Source organism: Dendropsophus ebraccatus, chromosome 5, assembly GCF_027789765.1.
Source record: "Dendropsophus ebraccatus isolate aDenEbr1 chromosome 5, aDenEbr1.pat, whole genome shotgun sequence".
NCBI lineage: Eukaryota > Metazoa > Chordata > Amphibia > Anura > Hylidae > Dendropsophus > Dendropsophus ebraccatus.
Window position 1 is genome coordinate 141,712,381 of NC_091458.1, and position 23,265 is coordinate 141,735,645.

Genomic DNA, 23,265 nt, shown 5'->3' on the forward strand with positions numbered 1-23,265 from the left:
GCGAGACTCCTCTACCTGACGGCTATGGATACGGTAGGAGGATCATTTTTTCCAGATAAGATTCATCCTTTCTTTCAGAAAAATATTTATAATGCCTAAGTACGCTGTCCTTCATGCAGACCAAAACCTATGAGGAGCCTAATGTTCAGGATGTAGTTGTATGGGTCAAGGACTATGTGCAAAAGACTTTAGCGGCTAATGAGAATCGCCGCCCGTGTCCTAAGTTAAAGACCAAATGGAGTATTTCTCTCTCTATTCCCAGCCTGTGAGTATATTACTTTATGGCTGTAGGATTATGGTCATTTTCAGTTTTACTGTGATTGATGAAGTTAAGTCATCATCTTCTTCTGAAACCTCTTCTACTTCTGAAGATGAGAGAATTATTCAGGGGGTATTTCACAGCTGATAGAATTCACAAGCTCTGCTAAGCTGTGCAAGCTGAAATACACCCTGAGGAAATAGAAGAGGATAGGATTGGTCCTCCTCAAAAAAAAGCCTAGGGCTTTTTCTGTGGGTAAGACTTCAGTGTCTATGTTACAGGCGGAATGGAAGCAACAGGAAAAGGCTCCGGGTTTGAGCAAGAGGTTTAAGACCTTATATGTTCTCAAGGAAGAACAATGTAAGGACTGGATTGAGCCTCCAAAGGTGGACCCGGCCATAGCCAAACTGTCGAAATGTACTGTGCTGCCTGCGGAGGACGGATCCAATCTTAAGGATCCGATGGATAGAAGGGTGGAGGTAGCCCTCAAGAGATCATATGCGGCAGCCCAAGGGGCAGTCTCCATTTCTTCTTTGAGGTTTCTAGAAGCTTAAGAAGATGGCTGGCTAAGGTCCAGGAAAATTTGGAAAGTAGAGCTAGCAGGGACAAGGTCCTTCGCTCCTTAAAAAAGGTCATTATGGCCATTGACTTCCTCTGCTATGATGCATCTCAGGGAACCAGGTTGGCGTAAAAAAAAACTAGTACGCTCTCGACCGCTGCCGAAGGGCGCTATGGTTAAAACCCTGGGTTGGAGATGCTAACTCCAAAATTCAGCTCTGTAATATGGAATTCCAGCCAGGTAGGCTGTTTGGCTCTGAGCTGGATAAATTAATGGAGGAATTGTCTGACAAGGAGGGGAAGTCCCTACCATTGTCCTATAAGAGCGGTGATTCATTTCGCAGAGCAAAATCTCCTCAGCGAGGCAAAGGGAGATACCAGTACAGAGGTTGGGGAAGAAACTATTCCAGAAGAGGTTCCGGGAAGCAGCAGAATAAGGACACCAACAAGAAACCAGACTTCTGACGCAGAAGCTGTCCAGTGGGAACACGTCTGAGTTTGTTTCTCCCTGCCTATGAAGAATTAAGAAAAGATCACAGGGTGTTAAATATTATTCAAAATGGTTATGTCCTTCATTTATCATCTCTTCCTCCTCCAAGATTTCTTCTGTCAAGAAATCGTAAGCCAGAAAGACACTTAGTCCTAGAGACAGAAATTCTTTACCTCCTTTCCATTGAGGCTCTAGAGGATGTTCCTCTATCTGAGATCGGTCAGGGAGTTTACTCCCCAGTGTTACTAGTGCTGAAGCCATCCAGAAAGCGGAGGCTTATTATAGATTTGAGATATCTCAACAGGTGCATCGTAAAGAAGACGTTCCACATGGAGAACATAAGATCGGTAAAATCTATCCTCCAGGAGGGAGATTTTATGGTCACCATAGATCTACCGGATGCATATCTTCATGTACCGATTCTGAAGGCTCACAGGAGAGCCTTCGCCATCCAAATCCAGGGGAAGGTAAGACACTTACAATTCAAAGTCCTTCCATCCGGAATACCTCCGCACCCTTTGTTTTCACATAGGTAGTGTCACCATGATGGTTTGCTTCCGTTTACAGGGGATAAAGTTATCCCTTACCTGGACGATTGGTTGATTATGACTCAGACTCAGGATCTTCTGAGAGTTCAGTTGAACTATGTCCAGGACATACTTCAACAATTAGGTTGGCTTATCAACATAGAGAAATCAGACTTAATTCCTAATTCCTCCTCGTCAGGTATCCATAAGAACATAAATGCGCTTTCTAGGGCTCCTTGCCTCTGCTGCGGACGCGGTGCCATGGGCGTTATGGCACATGAGATTTCTTCAGAGAGAAGCACTAACAGTATGGAACCGAGGACTGAAGGACTTGGATGCGATGCATGTTCTATTGACTCAAACAAGACATTCTTTAATGTGGTGGAGACAAGTCAAACATGGAGTTTTATTTTCAGAACCACACTGAATAACCATCACGACAGATGCTTCAGCAAACAGGTTGGGGAGCTCATCTGACAGTCATCAACGACTGCAGGATCTTGGGAGTCAACAGGAATCCGCTCTGCCCTCCAACGTGAGGGAGCTCAGAGCGATTTACCTAGCTGCTCTTCATTTTTCTCCTCCTATTTTACAGAGAGCAGTCAGAATCCGGATGAACGACATGACCTGTGTGGCGTACCTAAACAGGGAGGTACCAGATCTCCTTCTCTCCTCAGGGAAGTAGAGAAGATTTTTCTGTTGGGCAGAAACCAGAATAACCAGACTCTCTGCGATTCATATCAGGGGTGTCGACAATATATTGGCGGATTGACTGAGTTGAGGCCTGACATTACCGGGGGAATGGTCTTTCTCAAGGAGAGTGTTCATTCAGTTAACCCAGAGGTGGGGGCTTTCTCAGAGAGACCTCATGGCATCAGCAAGCAATGCCAAACTGAGGAATTTCTGTTCCCTTTATAGGGCAGACAATCCCACGGTAGTGGACTCAATGACAATACCATGGACATACCAGCTGGCGTATATCTTTCCTCCCATAGCCATGATTCCCAGAGTTTGACGAAGATCAGTCTAGATCAGTCGTCAGTAATAATAATAACTCCCTTCTGGCTGAAGAGGTCATGGTTCATCCTGCCCATGAATATGAGCAGAGGGGAATTTTGGAGATTACCTCTGCATCCGGATCTAATATTCCAGGGTCAACATCTGTGCAGGAATCTTTCCAGCCTCAGCTTGACAGCTTGGAGACTGAGAGGACCGTATTAGACTCTAGTTTTTCTGAGAAGGTATAGTATACCCTTTCTCACGCTCGTAGTAGCACTACAAATAAATCTTATGCACGTATTTGGAAGATTTTCAAGATTGGTGTGCAAGCAGGAGTATTGATGGACTTAAACCTTCTACTCCACAGTCATTGGAGTTTTTACAGGAAGGCTTCTATAAAGGATTAAAACCTAGTTCCATCAAGGTGCAGATAGCAGCCCTCTCTGCACACCTAAACTCACGTTTCTTTCAGATCTTGGAGGTAAAGAATTTTGTTAAGGCTAGACTAGGCCTAACCTGGTAAAGCAGGTAGACCCATGGGACTTATCATTTGTGTTGAGACGCCTGTGTCTTCCTCCCTTTAAGCCTTGGGAGGAAGTAGACTTCAAGTTAACATTGAAAGTTTCTCTTTTACTAGCCATTACCTCTGCTAAGAGAGTTGGAGAACTTCAAGCCCTTGACTCCGCACCTCCATACGTGATTTTTTTTCCCAAGACAAGGTTATCCTTGGGTTCCTTCCAGGATTCCTGCCTATGGTGGCTTCATTTGCCAACATCAACCAGCCAATAGTATTGCCTGTATTTTCTCCTACTGGATCATCTAAAGAAGACTTGGATCTTTCTTTATTGGACGTATCCAGAGCTATCAAGATCTATCTACATAGAGTAGGTGATTTTCGTAAAGACGAGGATTTCTTTATCCCTTTCGCAGGAAAGAACAAGGGGAGAAAGGCTTCAAAACCTTTAATATTCAGATGGATCTGTGACTCCATTGCCTTACTCCTCTGCTGATCTGGATCCACCAGAATTTACCAGGGCTCACTCTACTAGAGCTGTGGCCTCCACTTGGGCAGAGCATGCTGCCTTGCCACTTGAGGACATATGCCAGGCAGCTACCTTGTCGTCTTTGACTACCTTTGTGAGATATTTCAGGCTGGATACTTCTTTCCTGTCAAGAACAACCTTTGCAAGATCTGTTCTTAATGCGGACGTAATAAATAACCCACCCATTGGGGATAATGCTTGCTAATTCCCCATATGTTGTGATGCCAATGGGACGTAAGGGAAGGTAAAATTATTATGTTAATTTGTTTTCCCTAAGACCCATTGGCATCACAAGACTCCCTCCCTGTGTTTTATGTTTCTTTATAATTAGACTGAGGTCTAGGGGGAGGTGGAGCCTATTTATACCTCATGGAGGAGGGGATTAAAATTTAATTGTTATTTTTTCATTAAATATTCCTTCGTCGCAGGGGCGAATTTACCCCATATGTTGTGATGCCAATGGGTCTTAGGGAAAACAAATTAACATAATAATTTTAGCTTGGTTTCAGATAGATCTGTGCAAACTGTCAAGTGGCTCACACCTGTATATACATTATCACTTATAGCACCGTAGCCTTTTATGAGTCACACCTGTATATACCATCCTACTATACTACACTATTACCTAGCCTGTGACAGGCTGTTCAGACACCGACCAGGACAGGTTCGATCCAGCCAGTGATTGGCTGAGCGGCCTGTCACTTCAAGGACCGACGTAGAATCTTCAGCGCAGCTGCAGGGAGTATGGAGAATTGCTGAGAACATCGGGGAGCGCGAAGAGGTAATGTAAGGTAATTTTAATTTTACACTTTTAAAGCAAGGGCTCCACGGACATCACTAAGAAATTTTAATTTATAGATAGATTATAACACACTGTTCTACACTTCTACCCATGGTCTGGCACTTTATTAAACAAGTAAAACTTGGATCTTTGTCATAAAGGCATCCAATCAATATTTCATACATTGTTAGGGCAGCATGAATGTGCAGACAGTATACATAAGTTGTTTCTCAAGCACCGCAAGGATGCATGTCACCAATTCAGTGGCAAAGGAACAGCTGCTTTAAATGCAATAAGACTAAGGGTTGCAAAATTAAGAAAAAATTTACATTAGAGTAATAATCTACTGGGCTAATGTGGGCAGCGAGAACATCTGTCCAGTGCTAAACTGCTATGGAGAAATTAGTGCCAACCGGTTGCCTAACTTGGTCGGAAGCTTTTTGGGACAGTTGATACCCAAGGTTCACCCGCCTAAATGTAATCAATTTTGACACAGAAAGGTCTCTGACTTGTCACCAAGGGCAACAACCACACCTCATTCTGAGAAACTAAAGCCGAGATGTCATTGATTGGAAAATCTCAGTCATTGCGTACAATAATTTTGCATATAATATAATGAGATTTCCTGACATCACAAGACACATCAAAAGCTTTAAATTGGTAGGAGGTCGAAACACCCAGAACCTGACAATTATTAGATGGTCGCAGGATAAGTGTGCAGCGGAGTGCCTCTCTGGCTCCATTGTAAGTATGGAGTCTGCCTTCTGCAGCAAGACAGAAAAGGCAGCAAGCTGGCCACAGAAATGCTCAGTGGCACCCTTCTCACAGCTCAATCAGATGGGGTTGTGTGAATCCCAGAGTAAGCTGCATATAGGTAAAATAGCTATACGCCATCATTGCTGCGCCCAGAGATTGGCTGCCACTATCATGTGTCAAGTGTAGAATGTCACTGATGTATTCTAAGAAACAAAAGGGCACAGAGACCATAGTAGATTTACATTTTAAAAAGGTGAACATGTGACTCTTTGCCGTTTATTTGTGTGATGCTTATTCCTTTGAACAGCAGCTTGTTTCTATATTGTACATTTCTTTAAAAAAATTGTACAAAGAATATGCATAGTTTTCAAATATGGATTTGGTTTGGCTAAACTTTTATTTCTTTCTCACAACTCAGTAAAAGGTCTTCAAAGAAAGTTACCGCAGTGAACTTCTTCATGCCTACTGTGGTCTCCTGTATACTGCGTACATGATCTACTGCATTTCTGACCATCCGATCCCTGTGTTCATATTCTCCCTGCGTTTCTTCTCCATCCACACCCAGCTTTACATACTGCAACATGTAATTCTTGATGGAGCCTCCTTCCTCCATCAAGGTTTTATGAATGCAGGGCAGATCTTCTATGGTTGCCATGTTTAGCATGTGTAGCAGAGCCTGGCAGATTTGTGCTCGTAAGCTCGAGCAGTATTTAAACTCCAGAAAGTCTTCAGTTTCCTCACTCTTTTGTAATGCGGTAATCAAAGAATTCCAGATATTGCCAAATTGTTCAATGCTTCCATATTGTCCCCTGCTTGTAGGTGTGGATAGCGCCATTGCCGATTTGATCCGGACTTTAAAGTTCTTACAGGATTTGACTACAGCGGTGAGAGCGTTATAAGCGTCAGCGCTCCATGTGGCTTTACCTGTAAATCAGATAATGGATTATTTTTCAGTATCTCAGAGAAATAACTATATGTAGTGTGCAATCACCATAATCAATACATCCATTCATGGCTAGTTTCCAGTAGATTTAAAGGGAAAAAAAATGAAATCTTGCTCTTATTTTGATTACACACTTACAACCTATGGTTTCACAAAGTGTTCTACTCCTGATTCTCAATTTTCCCAAGTTCTGCAAGGACCTCCCTTTCTGCGGCTCATCATACAATGAGGCACCAAAGTTCACCCTTGATACAGTACATTCTGGACCATTTAGCGCCACACAGACTGGACTATACTCAAATGTGGAATTTCACCAAGACGATTTTGCCATGAACTTATGGTCTATTCCCCCAGACCCCTTTTCTACTGTAGTCACCTCTCCCCTCCCTTTCCAATTATGTTTTGGTATGCTAAATGTACTTTGTAAAACCTGAACAAACATTTAAAAAAAAAAAAAAAATCTATTCTGATGAAGTGAGGGACACATAAGTTCATGGCTGTTCCAGGCAGAGTTATCAGCAATGTGTCTGGTAGGAGACCTTGAGAACCACAAAGAATTGATACAGAAAGTAAACTGTACAATGGTATAGGACTTCTGACTTTAAAACTGTAATATCCACATATAGAGAGTTACTCACCAAGTGGAAGTGCTTTGTTTTTGAACACATTTCCCAGTGCATAGCAGGCATTCCATTTTACTTTCATAGTTCCGTCCCCAAGTACTGTTGCAATTAGGGCCTGAATTGAGCTTTCAATGCTCTCACTAAACCTTGGTTTTATAATATGGTATGGCTGCAAAAAATGAAGTAAGTTCCCCAAGGCCCGGACAGCGTTGCTTTTCACCTTTAAAAGAAAAAAAAAATCATCATCTTGTTTTACACATTTTAAGTGTCCTGAGACGTTTGATTTTGTATATGTCATTATATATGGTAGAAGCATTTTTTCTATACAAACTAGGTTTACAACACTGAGATATGCACTGGTTTATGACCGTCCAACGTTTGACTAATTTCCCTTTGGCACTTCTTACTAAATTCGTAAAATCTTCCTTATAGATTCTAATGAAAATGGAAATAAAAGGAAATAAACCACTTCTACAGAATCATCTGTTTTTAGTGACGCATCTTCTAAACATCTGCAAGTTGCTGTTCCCCGCGGTTTTGTTGTTTGCAGGGTTTTCAAACTATATTGTTTACCCCTTGAGGTCCATTCACATGTACAGGATTTGCTGCAGACTTGATGCTCTATTTAAAAAGGAAAAGTCCGGTGAACATGTTAATTAAAGTATTGTATTGAGCCCCAAAAGTTATACAAAGTTGTACCAATATGCACTTATTACAGAAAAAGGAACATAAAGTGCTTTTTTCCCTGCACTTACTACTGCATCAAGGCTTTGTTTCCTGGATAAAATAGTGAGGTCACGACCCGACTTCCAGAGCTGTGCAGGCTGTGGCTGCTGGAGAGGATGATGGCAGGTGGACAGTGAGGGACACAGGACACTGAGCATCTCTCTGAGCAACTCTGCCATCATCCTCTCCAGCAGCCACAGCCCGCACAGCTCTGGGAGTCAGGTCGTGACATCACCATATTATCCAGGAAGTGAAGCCTTGATGCAGTAGTAAGTGCAGGGAAAAAAGCACTTTAGGTGCATTTCCCGTAAGAAGTTTAAAATGGTGATTTGTATAACTTTTTGGGGGCAATACAATAATTTAATAAAAAATTTCACCGGACATCTCCTTTAATCAACTAGTTACATTGATGGCTGCTCTGCTGCTAAAGTCTGCATGTTGTGAAGATGAAGCCCGCCCACCCACTAAAAAAGAAAAAAAAAACACAACACAAAAATTCTTCAAAAATAGGTCAGCAGTAGGTGACCTACCTTATCTTTGTCTTTTGATGCTTCCGTTGCTGACCTCAGCATTTTCAGAAGCAACAGGTCGGAAAATTCTTCCTGAAAAGGTTGTCCCATAGACTCCCTAAAATGACGGTAAATAACAGTTGTGTTTTAGATTTTGTTTAAAAAAAAAAAAAAAAAATAGAACACAATATTGATATATATAATACATACATATTAACGATTAATGTATCTGTTAAGTTGCCCAACGACCAGGCTGCTTTGGCTCGCACATTGGGAGATTTGTCATTGAGAGACATCAAAATTGCATTCGCTGTATCTGCTACAAACATGACGTCCTGCAACACATAAGAACCATTACTTCAGAATGTGATAACACAGCTAAAAAGGCTAAAAAGCCTTTATCGTGGGGGATGTTTTACTAAATTCTCAGGAGAGGCTAAACCAAACTGACAGGATATGCACATAGGGAATACTGTACATAGATATGCATATAGGATATACTGTACATAGAGGATATACACATAGGATATAAAGTGGTGCCTTGGATTACGAGCATAATTAGTTCCAGGATCGTGCTTATAATCCAAATCACTCTTAAACCAAAGCAAATTTTCCCATAAAAAAAATCATTGAAATGCAGATAATTGGTTCCCCACCCCACTGTATTGTACATAGAGTATATACAGTATATATAGGAAATATTGTATATATAGGATGTACTGTAGATATAGCATATAGATGTACAGTACATAGGAAGTACAGTACATCGGATGCATAGCAGATATGTACAGTATAATCTATATGCATATCTGATATGACCAATAAAAACTTATTAAACTTACTGATATGAGAAAGCAGATACCACTGAACCCACTTTCCTACTACAGAGGGGGCACAACAAAGACCAACCTGTCGAAGAGATGGAAATAGGATGTAGACACCGAGAGCTCGTGCAGCTGCAGCCTTTACCAGGGGATTTTCACTGTGGTTCAGACCAAGCAGCAGCGTTATACACAGGATCTGACGGTCATCCTGCAGTTATAAAAATATAAATACTCGTCTATATTTGTCACTTACAGCATAATGGATTCTATAATCAAAGCAAATCTCTTCCAGATTATTCTTCCCACCTGTACGTTACAGTATAATGATCTGTCATCTGCAATCACGTTCTACCAGCTATCTAACAGTGTCAGCAGGTCAAGAAGACACATAATAACTTTCATATATCAGTCTGTGCCTATTGAATGTAGAAAAATATATTTTATGGTTCAAAAGTATCAAGGAGACATTTCCAATCCCGCAAAGCATTGAACGCTCCTTGCTCCTCTTTCCATCCACATCCATATAAAGCTACACAATTTGTATGGTTAGTACAGGAGAAGAGGAGGAGGAGTGAGAATGACAGAGCCTGGGCTGTGTACCTGCACACTTTGGCCCTGTGTGGACATTCTGAAGGAGATAGAGGGGTAAATGGAGCCTCTCATTTTTGACCACCCATGCACTTCTGGACCTCTGTCCCGTGTAAATACCTGTGTTCCCACTGCTGTATTTGCACAGTGTTGTCTTTTGAACCCAATTCTCCCCTCCTTTAGATTACACACTTGTCATCACCAGCAGTATAGTGCTTCATGTAACCCCTTCTGTGTTGTGCAGCTGCTGTTTTTTTCCTTTCTGCTCACCTTGCAAAGACATGTATCCTACCTAGTACTGTGCTGTGTAAATCCTCTCCCAGCACAATGCAATTCAATTCAAACTAGTGTACTTTCTCCATGACATAGCAAAAAGGAGCAGTGCTGTCCTGTAAGTGGCCATAGGCAAGGGAAAGGAAGTCCCTGCTGGTACTCAGTCCAACTCTGCTCCCGAAATAGAATAAGAAATAAGTGTGACTCTCAGGGGCCGTGAAACCAGAAAAAATTATATGTGTGGTGAAATTGGAAAAAAAAAAAAAAAAAGAATTCTTTTATTTTTGGGGGTGGGGGGGGTCTTTACACCGTTTGCCATAGGGTAAAACTGATTTGTTATACATGTTCCTCAAGTACGATTACAACAATATGTAACTTGTATAACTTTTATTTTATTTGATGGCTTTTAAAAATAAAACCTTTTAAAAAAAAAAAAAAAAATTATATATGTTCCTTAAAACCGCTCTATTCCCATACTTATAACGCTTTTATCCTTTGGTCTATGGGGCTGTGTGAGGTGTCATTTTTTGCGCCATGATCTGTATTTTCTATCGGTACCTCGAATACGCATATGCAACTTTTTGATCGCTTTTTATTACAATTTTTCTAGATTTGATGCGACCAAAAATGCGCAATTTTGCACTTTGGAATTTTTTGGCGCTTATGCCGTTTACCGTGCGAGATCAGGAATGAGATAATTATTAGTTCCGGCGATTACGCGCGCAGCGATACCAAATATGTTTATTTCTTTTTATTTATAAAATGGGGAAAGGGGGAGGGGATTTTTTAATAAAAAAACAAACAAAAACATTTATTTACTATTTTACACACACACACACACACACACACACACACACACACACACACACTAGAAGTGATCTCTCATTGAGATCTATGCAGTATAGATATACTGCATAGATCCATGACATAGGCACTCTATTGCTTTTGGCTGCTGGTAACAGATGTGGGGATCGCCCCTCCGCGTCGCACGGGGGGGGCATCCCCCCCCAACTAGACCACCAGGGAAGGGGGACAGTATGTATTTAGATGCATCTGCATTTAAATACTTAATTAGTGGGCACAGCGATCGGACCGTACCTGCTAGAAGCCGCGGTCACGGGCTGCACATAGCACCCGGGATCGCACAGTTCAGAGCGGGGTCACACGACCTCCCTCTGAACTCCTCTAGCAGCACCTGGTGCCGCTATGGGTTAAAGGGAACCAACCGCCACAATTGTGCTCATATGGTTCCTACCATCAGAGTATAGATCTACTGTTCAGCTCCTTGAGGCTATCAGACACAGGTTTACATTTTGGGGGGGGGGGGGGAGCGGGCAAGTAGTCATCCGGGCGCAGAGCTACCCATAACAAATCACAGCTAGGCCGCTAATGGGTCTCTCTGCTGTCAATCATCCCAACTTGTAGGCTGACAGGCAGAGAGGCCCATTAGTGGCCTTTTTGCCTGTCAATCATCCCAGCACTGCACACTGACAGGCAGAGAGCACTGACTAGTCATGAGTGGCTCCCCGCCCAGAAAATTAGTTGCCACCCCTCTTCCGACCTTGTGCGGCATAATAAAAACATAATTTTCCCTCGCTCTAAAGCAACCGCTGCAGCCGTGGCTGGTATGCTAAGGGAGCTGCACAGTACTGTGTTGCTGGGAACCATATCAGCACAATCGTACTAATTGGTTCCCTTTAAAATACATTTAAAGTACATTTTTACAAATTCTAACCTGCCATAGTGAGATGGTAGAAGTTTTGATGAGTGGGAACTCATCAAAAACTCAGAAAGCAGTGCTCAAGAAGGACCCAGCAGAAATTAATAGGAACATCAGGCAGTGCATCCAATGAATGTATATAAAAGGGTTTCTAAAACTTATTCAAGAACTTGGTATTACAGCAATCATGTAGTATAAGTGATTTTCCTTTCTCAATTATTACCCCAAACAAATACCTTCTGAATCGATGTACTATTCAGCAGAACATTAGTAACACAAGACCACCAGATTGCTGTATGGTTTGTACACCAAATAGAACTGTCAATGAACTACTGATATTGTATAACAACCAGTCATGGACAAAAACATTCAGCCTTTTGATGTATATATTCATACTGGTAAACTGGTGAAAGCCTCCGGCAAAACAGAGGAGAGGGCGTCACAAGAGCTGGTCTGTAGGGTCGGATGCTGCTCGTTCTGTAAGGCACCAGGCAAAGGACCACTCAGGATCATGTTCCAAAATGCTGTGGCCTGTTTAGCAGAAAACAAAGATAATAATTTATAGGAATGTTTATAAGGAATGTCATTTTATTGTCTGTAGGCCTGTGTGCGCACACGGAGGTCACAGAGATATAGGTTAGTTATGTACAAACACCAGTCAGCAGTTTGGAAAGTGAATAGCAAACCATTGCTCAGGATCAAGTTTAGAGCAGAGATTCCAGTCATTATGACAGGAACCCCCGCTCCCATAACCTTGGTGTCCAAACACCTCAAGAACTGTCAGGTGAACAATAGTTTAGCTGACAGTTATCTCTCCTGATTTTGTTTAGATACCGAAGTGTTCGAACACCAAGGTGTACGGGAACCGAGGTATTATATAACATTATATATAGTGGCTATATACACTTTAGTAAGCTTCTTTCATGTACTGAAACCTTATGTAACTTATGTGCCTTTATGTAACTTTATGTTTCTGGGGCCAACATTCAGTTCTGGATGAACAAGTATGTTATATTTATTATCACTTTAAAAATTATTTTTCACTCTAAAAAGAAAAAAAATATATTTTTTTAAATACGAACCTGACAAACAGTCACTCTCTGAGAAATAGGTACTAGAGAATCGGCTTTTTGCTGTTGGACGATTCCGGTTCCTAATTCTTCTAACAACTTTGAGTAAAGAAAAACACATATCAATGATATACTGTCCTACAGATCACCATAAAATTACAGAGCCATTACTGTGCAACATGTAGAGAACCCCTGTCTATATGCAAACATATCATCGAGGGACAGAACACACAGACTCTCTGTATGAGCGGCTGCCATTCTGTCAAATGGCCATGCATGTAATACAAGGATAGCTATCTAAAATACTGCCATAGGATACCCTGTTTTTCTAAAAATAAGACCTAGCTTTATGTTGCAGGGTTTTTGAAGTAGGCTTGAAATGTAAGCCCTAGTTAAAGTCCATGCCTTCAGTGCTAGACAGAATAGACATACTGTAGCTCCCAGACATCCTGGACAACTGAACTGCTACCGCAGGGTAACATCTGCAGATGTGGGCTGAATCTACAAATCTGTCACTAGATTTGCATATTTTTAACTTTTATAGTGTACAGGTAGATCTTGGACACTACAAACCAGCTACTTGTACAATAAAAGTAGCTGGTATATATAGTGTACAGATAACTGGTATATAGTGTACAAATAGCTGGTATACAGTGTACAGATAGCTACCTGTACACTATATACCAGCTACCTGTACAATATACTGTAAGTAGCTGGTATATATCGTGTACAGGTAGCTCTTGTACACTGTATACCAACTACTTTTACACTATATACCAACTACCTGTACAATATAAGTAACTGGTATATAGCGCATGGGTAGCTCTTTTACTGAACAGGTTGCTGGTATATAGTGTGCAGGTAGCTCTTCCGCCGGAAGTCACACGCTTAAATGCATTCTCTATGGAAGCGTGTGGCTTCTGGCGTTCAATCACAGGAGACAAAAGAGCAGTCACAGCAGAGGCTGACTTGAACACGCGCCGGATGTGAGTGGCGCAGCAGGACCGGAACAAAGCCGCACCGCGGGACACCCATCAGCTGCACTGAGTATACGTCCCAGCGCCTACCGGGGGGGGGGGGGGGGGGGGGGGTGTCAATAATAATTTTTCGTGAACTGCTTCTTTAACTCCAGACAACACAAGTTCAAAAAGTGGCTTCCCCAGGCAAAAATCAGTGGAACGCACCAATATGTAAGGAAGTTTTCAGGGAAATCAATGCATGATCTGTCCTATCCATTCCCTGAAAGCCCTACTGATCTGCAAAATGAGCGGATAAAGTGTCTGCGCTCCATTTAGAGCAATACAGTAGTTGCTCCACCCTTGTGGTTTATAGCTTTATCTGATACTGCAGCTCGGCCTATACAGGTGAACAGGACTATTCAGGGTTTTCTTGCCCCCAGATGTACAGGCCCTGACACTACAGAGGGGGATCACCACTGAAAGTAATGTCATAATAAAAGACTTGCCATAAAAATAAAAAAAAATAGTAATATATATACAGTGGTACCTTGGTTTAAGAGTAACTTGGTTTATGAGCGTTTTGGTTTAAGAGCTCAGAGTTTTTCAAAATTGTGACTTTGTTTAAGCGCATTGCTTTGGTTTAAGAGCTTCCTGTACTGGGTGGGAGCGTGAGTGGAGGAGGGACATGGCCTGCATAGCGGGGTCTACAGCCCTGTACTCTGACCCAGGAAGTCTCCCTCATCTTCCCAATCATAACAGATCCACTTCAGGCTGGGGCTTACATCAGGGGACAGTACTGTGGAGGTAATCTCTCCATAGCTGTAACCCCTCTCTCCCCGGACAGAGAGTGCTGCATGTATGTGCCCACATCTATCCTGCTCATTCCTTCAGGCTCCCTGCAGTCTCTGTCAGCCCTTGTATTTCCCATCCTCTCCATTACTGTACAGTAACTTATAATATCACAGATTCTGCTGTTTCTGAATGGTTTTTTTTTCATACGTTTTACATGTTATTAAGAATAAATCATTATTTTGGGGTGTGGAACCAATTTTCTGCATTATGTGCGATATTTATAGCAAAAAATATTCTACACAAAATATCTTAGATGCAAGAAGAAAAATACAAAACCCTTTTACCTTGGCGCCATGGAGCTGTATTGAAGCATCGGTTTCTTGCATACACTTGCAGGCCACCTCCCCCAGCTCCATGAGATAACCCTGTGCCATACTGAAGTATCCTTTAACAAGACGGGCCAGCACCTATATAGTGGATAAATGAAGTCTTTAACACGCTGACATTAATTAGTTGAGTCTAGCAGCAGGTTAAATGGATCTAATGGGGCAGAGGACGGTCATACATTTAGAGGGTTCACTGCTCCATTAAAAGATAAATCTTTCTTAATCTTGTCAGGAAAGTGGGAGGAAGTTGCACACAATGACCAATAGCTGCCCGCTTCTAACAGGCCTCTTTTCCTGTCAATCAGCCACAAAGAGCACACCAACAGGCAGAGAGCCGATCCAGATGACTAGTTCCCGCCTCTCTGCCTGCCTCATGCGCCGGAATAAAAGACTAAATTTCAGCAGATAGTGTTACCACAGAAGACACAGTAAGGGTGCAGTTTAGCACATCAGGTGCTGCTAGTAGCTTTAGCAGCAAAATTAGTGATTGGTTCTCTTTAAAGGGGTATTTTGGCACTATAAAATGTTACTTCGAACAGAATAGATAGGCCACCATAATAACCGCAGTCAGTAAACAGTGTCCAAGGTTGAGTGCAAGGCCAGAAATCCAAGAATTACAGAGACGGGACAGAAAATTTCACCTAAGTGCAAGGACAGCACAATTCGGTCTTCACGCTACAGCAGCAGCGCTCTTCAAATCAAGTAATCCATGAAGGCTTTCATCCTTTCATCCAAAATTTCCCTTTCTCAAGCTTTTGAGGAAGTCTTGATTTGATGAACACTGCTTCTGTAGCAGACTAAAGCCCCTATTCCACGAGTCGTTATAGAGGAGCAAACGAGCGCTGTCAGCGCTCGTTTGCTCCTCGTTCCCCGCTCGCTGCTGCCGCTATTCATCGCGGCAGCAGCGAGCTGGTGAGTGCGGGAGGGGCGGCGGGGAGCTCCGGGGGGGCTGCCCGGGTGATCGATGATCGTCTGGGCAGCCCATAGGATATAGCAGCGTCTGCTGCCGAACCTCCTATTCAACGGAGCAACGGCAGCAGACCGCTGCTATATCAGTCGCTTGTTTTTCAACATGTTGAAAAACAAGCGACTGCAACGATCAGTCGACATGAACGATGTCGGCTGATCGTTGCACTCTATTTCACAGAACGATTATCGTCCGTAGCGGCCGATGTCGGCCGATATTCATTCCGTGGAATAGGGCCTTAAGTCTGTGTCTTAGCTATAAAAGTTGTAAACGTGTTCTGCTTTCGCATAACTTGGAGTATAAGATTAAATACATAAAATGCTTGGGCTGTGGGTAAAAAAAAAAAATCTGTTACCTAGTCATTATTTACTACGCAGAAGCAGATAAGGCAGGAGAAGAAAACTAAAACTTGCAGCCATGGGCGATTTTTGGTGGAATGTACATTCTACATGTTGCAACTTCCGCCCATGCAAATGTGTTTGTGTTATGTAGAGATGTGTGAAATTAAGTGCGATTGGAAAGGTACCTTGTGTTATTTCTCATTTTACTTTATTTTCTTTACTCTGGGGGCACAGGTTAGCAGGGAACACATTTTCTGTGTTTTTCCTGTTGTCCCCCAATAACAGCCCATTGGATCATGGCCCCATGACGAGCTCTGCAGCCATTAGTTAATATGGTGCAGTCATTGTGGGGTTAATAACATTTCTTTAGCAAGAATTTAACATGTTTAATTTCAACAGAAACTGATTGCCAATCGCTCCTCGGCCCTTTGGATAAGATCAAGTGTAGTATCTGTTCTTATCCGTTTACTGTCCGATATGTCCCCTATCTGGGGACCATATATTAAATGGATTTTTAGAACAGGGAGATGGAAAAAGAGCTTGCTCTGTCCTCTCCAGGCATTGACCTGGTTTGCAGTGCTTCCAGGTCCAGTGCACCATAAAAAAACAAAAACAAAAACAAAAAACAGTCCTACCTGCAGAGCTTCAAGCCGCACCGGAGAGGGTTCATACTGAAGAGTGGCCGAGGAACTGACATCACTATCAGAATATGAGTCTTCGCAGGGATTAACTACCAATGAAATGCACAGGCGGATTAACCAGCAGGACTCAGCCTGTGACTGGTCAGAGTGTAGACTCGCTCTCCCCTCCGATTCCTGAAGAGGCTCTTTCCTCCACCAGTCGGGATCACTGAGACGAGTGATGACTGCAGGTCCAGCATTCGGCAGCAAAGAAACAACTGGCTGTTGTATAAGAACCTGAACTTCAGGTAAAGGTGTCTGAGCGGACACAATAGCACCCAGTAACGTAAGGCTTGAGACACGAACATTTACATCTATAAACAAAAAAATGTAACAAAATTAACCTCTTCAGGAGCGGGCACATTTTTGTTTTTGCATTTTTACTGTAAACAAAAAGGGACGGGGGAAAACAAAAAAACACTCAATCACAAATTTGGTGGTGGGGTTTATTTTAAGGCCATTCCTATCTATCTCCATCTATCTGTACCCGCACCCAATATATGCATATCTCTGACGTCAGTTTTCTATTGCTATTGGCCACACATCCCCTATGTACTCAGAGAAATGTGCTTCTGATAGAGATAAATTTTAAAGCCGTTCCAAAAGATGCTTTCAGCCAAGGATCGGACGTTTACCCATTCCACAGCTGATCGCTGAAGATACAGAAGAAAAATCATGTAATAAATGACATTAAGTGCTCTTCAGAATAAGGCTGCATTCACACATCCAGTAAAATTGTCCGTGGTCGCGAGTAGTTGTCTTCTGCTCATCTCTGCTGCTGGGTGGCGGAGTTGCACTTTGGGGGATCAGCACCACGATCCTCCTCCGGTCATTGCGCCACAGATAGTGTAAATGAGACTTAACCCTTCACTCAAGGGATCACTGGGAGCCAATCAAACCCCTATATCATCAACCATGTAAAGTGCTACTGTTTAAACACTGCCGTCAGTTTTGACATCGGCATTTAAAAGGTTTAATGGCTGATATCAGTGTGATGACCAATGTCTGTGATTAGCAGTAGATGGCCAACCGCAGTGTAAGAAGAGGGCTCAGCCCCTGAGCCTGCTCCATTCCATAGACCCCGCTGAGCCTGCTCCATTCCATAGTCCCCGCTGAGCCTGCTCCATTCCATAGTCCCAGCTGAGCCTGCTCCATTCCATAGTCCCAGCTGAGCCTGCTCCATTCCATAGTCCCAGCTGAGCCTGCTCCATTCCATAGTCCCAGCTGAGCCTGCTCCATTCCATAGACCCCGCTGAGCCTGCTCCATTCCATAGACCCCGCTGAGCCTGCTCCATTCCATAGACCCCGCTGAGCCTGCTCCATTCCATAGACCCGGCTGAAGGCCCTATTCCACAGGCCGACTGACAGGAGCAAACGAGCGCTATTAGCTCTCATTTGCTCCTTGTTCCCCGCTCGCTGGTGCCGCGTGGAATACGTGGGAGAGTCTAGGGGGGCTGCCCGGGGGAATCACTGATCGTCCGGGCAGCCCATAGGATACAGCAACGTCTGCTGCCGACGCTTCTATACCACGGAGCAACGGCAGCAGATTGTTGCTGTATCAGTCATTTGTCTTTCAACATGTTTGAAAGGCAAACGACGCAACGATCAGCCGAAATGAATGATGTCGGCTGATCGTTGCTGTCAATTCCACGGGACGATTATCGGCCGATAATCGTTCCGTGGAATAGGGCCTTGAGCCAGCTCCATTCCATAGACCCCGCTGAGCCTGCTCCATTCCATAGACCCCCTTCACATCTGCTGACATTAAAAGGCAGTGAAGTGACATGAAGGGATAAAATGCTATTTGAGATGGACTTCCGGTTCCGGCGCGGTCATGTAAAGACGCACGCCGGAGGAGCTCCCGGGGTGAGGCGGCACTGAACCTTACAAACCGGCCGCAGGCGGCGACAGACCAGCCCGAGGACACGGGACAGCGGGCGAGCAGCAGGGGGACCAGCAGATGGAGCGTTACCTGCTCCGCAGCACGCAGAAACAGCCCCAGACGCCGGGCCGCATGGCGGCAGAGGAATCCAAGATGGCGCCGCAGGAGGAGGAGAACACTGCCACAGGAGGTCCCCAGCAGGCAAGTGAAGGCTGGCGTGACTCAGAACCGGGGCAGCGGCACCACAATAAAAGCTCGGCGGGTCCGGCACATCCCCCCAACAGTGCAGGTGGAGTGTGGGGAAGGGAAGCCGGCCGGGACTCGCAACAAACCGGCACAGAGGAGGGGGGCACAGGACCCAGGGACAGTGGCCATGCGCTCCCTATGGGAGAACCCCAGCCTGCAAAGACAAAATCAGGGGGCCCCTGCCAGACTCAAGCTCCCCCAGACAGTCCTGCATCTTTATCCCAGACCCCAATACAGGGAACTATGCCACAGAGCTATACCCAGGCCCAGTTGCTGGGACATACTGGGGAGTTAGACAGTGCTGCCAGCAATGATAATACCTGCTCACAGGGAGGACTATCACCCACCATTGACTATACGCTATTGGCAGCAGCAGTTACACAGCACATACTCCCGAACATGCAGAGGATAATAGAGGATGCTTTTAAAACCTCTCTGTCCCAGATACGCAAGGAAGTTACTGATCACGCTACCAGAATTGAGGCGGTGGAACAGCGTGTTTCTGCCCTGGAAGATGAAAACGACTTCCTTCGCTCTCGTGTACGCCAGCTATACGACGTCACCGAGGTTATGGAGGACAAAATAGATGACCTGGAAAATCGTTCCAGAAGAAACAATCTACGCATCATAGGGATACCAGAGAAAATTGGTACAGCTGACCTGCAATCATTCTGTGAGCGGGACATACCGAAAACCCTCGGCCTGCCCCACGCGTGTAGGATTGAAAGGGTACACAGAATTGGCATGCCCCCCAACATCCGCGAAAATACGCGGGACGTGATGACAGCGAGGCCTCGTCCAGTTATATTCCGGCTGTTGGACTTCAACGATAAAACGGCCATCCTGCGAGCCTACAGGAAGAGGTCTCAACCCCTGGAAGTACAGGGCATGCGCCTCATGATCTTTGAGGACTACTCTGCAGAAGTTACAAAACGGCGCAGAGCTTTCAGCAGCGTTTGTACAGCTTTATTCAAGGCGAAAAAGAAGTTTCAGCTGCAATATCCGGCCACTTTGCGCATTTTTCATAATGATGGCTCAATGTCCACCTACAAGTCACCTAAATTGGCGGAAGAAGCTTTCAGGAGAAATGAACCCTTCAGTGGCTCACAGCCGTCCAGCCAGCGATCACAGGGCCGTCCCGTCCAGAGTACAGTATGCCGGCCGGAACAGTCTTCACCCAAGGAGCAGCGCAGGCGCCTGCGACGTACCAGACGCGCCAGAAGTTACTCCAGATCTCCCTCTCCCGACTGAGATGGTCGACAGCGAGGCTGTAATCCTGCTGCACGAGGGACAGTAGCAAGTATTTCGCACACACCTGCTTAAATGGTTATGGTTATCTGTTATCTTTTCTCTTTTACCACTTTTCTTCCTGACATAAATATGGGCCTGCTGATGTTCTTGGTCCTCGGGGCGTGACTTTTTGTATACTTATGCAGTGGCGCCCCCACGGGAGCCCGCTGCATGACTGAAAAAAGAGAAGTCTCACACTCGAGGATGGAGAGGCAGTCTCATGCTATCAGACCCTCTCACGAGATGAAAAATCACTTTTGTTTGGTTATGTTTTGTTGTTGTTTTTATGTACACAGAGATTCACGCAGAAGGCAGATGGTATATGGTAGAGGGGGCGCATGGTTCTATGTTCTTGTCTCTCTTTCAGTGCAATCGGGGGGAGGGGGGAGGGGGAAACGTAAGCATGAGCCTACACAGGTCGGGGGTCGTGGGGTGCTCGCTACTGACTACACTCTATCTGAGGCGGTCCTCTTACTGCACTTTATCCTTGCATTCTATCTTTGTCTAGACTTATCATGGTTAGGCTCGTAACATGGAATGTAAAGGGGCTAAGATCACCCAATAAACGGGTGCAACTGCTCCGCTTTCTGAAGAAACACCGTCCCGACATAGTAATGATGCAGGAAACCCACCTGGAGGCGGAGGACATGGATAGAATGCAACGATTCTGGGTAGGCAGCGTCTATGGGTCCCCGTCAGTGAATGGTAAGGCGGGAGTGATCACACTGATCCACAGGTCCTTCCAATTTAAACTAGTATCGCATACCCATGATGCCGAGGGAAGGGTCTCGCATCTGATCATAGACCACCAGGGGGACCAATATAGCATCTTTAACATATACGCCCCCAATGGGGACAACATAACCTTTTTTGCAGGACTGGCAGATAGACTAAATTCAGATACCACACAATGGAAAGTAGTGGGAGGGGATTTTAACACTGTCCTCGATCCAAGGGAGGATCGGAAGGGGCCCTCAACAAACCCTAACCCTACGTCATTCCGGGCTAGAGATAAAGTGCTGCCGGGTTTCCTGGAACAGACGGGGTTAGAGGACGCATGGCGCCTCACACATCCAGCTGATAGGGACTTCACCCACTTCTCACACCCCCACCAGTCATGGTCTAGAATAGACTACATGTTGACTAACCCAATTCTCAGCCGTAGGATAGAATCGGTGAAACATGGAGACCTGGTTATCACGGACCATTCACCGGTTGTATTGACCCTCTTCCCATCCTGCCCGGCGGGTAATGAGTTTATCTGGCGGTTTCCCTCCTATATGACGGAGGATGAAACGTTTGTTGAGCTTCTGAGGGGGTGGTGGACTGAGTTTGACTACTATAACGCGGAACACAAATCCACTCCTCAACTATTCTGGGAAACCGGTAAGGTCGTCCTTAGAGGTAAATTGATAGCTCATGTCACATCAATGAAAAAAAAAACCGCCACCCAATATAAAAAGGCGAGTGATCACCTTAGAGGCGCTTACACGGCCTACCTGGGGGACTCGTCTGACTCCAACAGGGAGGCCTGGCAGGCAGCAAAGGCTGATTATGAGTTATGGCTGGACAGGAGGGATAGGATATATCGTACCCAGGGCGAGGTGGAATTTTTCCGCCACGGTAATAAGGCGGGCAAACTATTGGCCAGACTTGCAAAAGGAAGACACCCCCCGGCTCATGTACTAGCGTTGAGAGACCAACAAGGGACCCTGCACTCTGCCCCGACCCAAATAAATAAAATTCTGGGGGATTATTACACGTCACTCTACTCTACTCCCCCTTCAGAGACGGGTACCTTGTCCACTTTCCTAGCGGATTTAACACTTCCCTCCCTCTCTGTGGAGCAACAGGAAGTGCTAAACGCAGAAATCACTGAGGAGGAAGTACGTGGGGCTATAAAGGCCTCCTCAAATGGCAAGGCTCCCGGACCTGACGGGTTTACAGGGGAATTTTTTAAAACATTGGCAGACCAGATAGTGCCTAGTCTCACTGCACACTTTAATTCCATGTTCACCACAGGCAATATCCCGGCAGGAGCAAAAATGGCGTACATAAAAGTTCTCCCTAAACCGGGTAAAGACCCCACAGACCCGGGATCATACCGCCCAATCTCGCTAATAAACTGTGACATTAAATTATTGACCAAAATATTGGCGGATAGACTAGCCAACTACATGCCTGACTTGGTGGGGGAGGCGCAGGTGGGTTTTATTAGAAATAGATCGGCAGTCACTAATATTAGAAAGGTGCTGGTGGTTTTGGACAGGATCCGACACCGCCCTCAGCCAACCGACAACCCTGCTTTATTATCGCTAGACGCGGAGAAAGCGTTTGACAATGTTCGCTGGGATTGGCTGTGGGCGGTGTTAGACAAATTCTCCATTGGAGGGCGCTTTCAGACATTTTTGGGGGGCCTATACACCGCTCCGGTGGCGAGGGTCCATACTCCAGGGCTCTTATCAGCCCCGATTCCATTAGGGAGAGGCACCCGACAGGGATGCCCGCTATCCCCTTTATTGTTCGACTTGACCATAGAGCCTCTAGCCAAATATCTAGAAACATCGAACTTGTTTGAGGGCATACAGGTGGGTGACAGAGCAGTTAAAACGACCCTCTTTGCGGATGACCTCCTAATTTTTCTTAATAACCCCCATGTCAGCCTGCCCGCACTATTTTCCTTCCTGACTGATTACGGTAAACTTTCTGGATATAAAATAAATTTTACTAAGAGCGAGCTCCTCCCTCTAGGCCCATCTCCCCCCCCTTGGGTACGGGTAAATAGGCCATCCTCTGTGCAAATAGCAAAGACACATATCACTTATCTAGGGATTAAGGTGGGGAAAACACCAGATTCTTTGTACTCCTTAAATTACCCCCCATTATTGAATAAAATTTATGCGGAACTGCGTAAGTGGGCACAGCTACCGATCACCTTTATGGGGCGCTGCCACCTGGTGAAGATGGTCAGTTTTGCACGGTTGTTGTACCCACTTCAAACTCTACCCCTGCTTATAAAGCACACTGACATAA

At 44.7% G+C, this 23,265-nt stretch overlaps 1 protein-coding gene and 1 non-coding gene across 2 annotated transcripts in view; one reads left to right on the plus strand and one right to left on the minus strand.

The window, feature by feature from the left end:
- Nucleotides 1-5,646: 5,646 nt before the first annotated feature.
- Nucleotides 5,647-23,265, minus strand: part of HEATR6 (HEAT repeat containing 6) — a 41,345-nt gene continuing 23,726 nt past the window's right edge. The window contains exons 12-20 of the mRNA XM_069971493.1: nt 16,770-17,128; nt 14,785-14,907; nt 12,702-12,788; nt 12,016-12,150; nt 9,124-9,246; nt 8,425-8,549; nt 8,236-8,332; nt 6,995-7,199; nt 5,647-6,337 (exon numbers count right to left, since the gene is read on the minus strand). Of these exons, the coding sequence (XP_069827594.1) occupies nt 5,802-6,337; nt 6,995-7,199; nt 8,236-8,332; nt 8,425-8,549; nt 9,124-9,246; nt 12,016-12,150; nt 12,702-12,788; nt 14,785-14,907; nt 16,770-17,128 (1,790 nt within the window). The 3' untranslated portion in view covers nt 5,647-5,801. The remainder of the gene's footprint in view (nt 6,338-6,994; nt 7,200-8,235; nt 8,333-8,424; nt 8,550-9,123; nt 9,247-12,015; nt 12,151-12,701; nt 12,789-14,784; nt 14,908-16,769; nt 17,129-23,265) is intronic.
- On the plus strand, nt 16,547-16,736 carry LOC138794275 (U2 spliceosomal RNA). Its single transcript, XR_011363429.1, has one exon. It is a non-coding gene; the product is annotated as a U2 spliceosomal RNA (small nuclear RNA).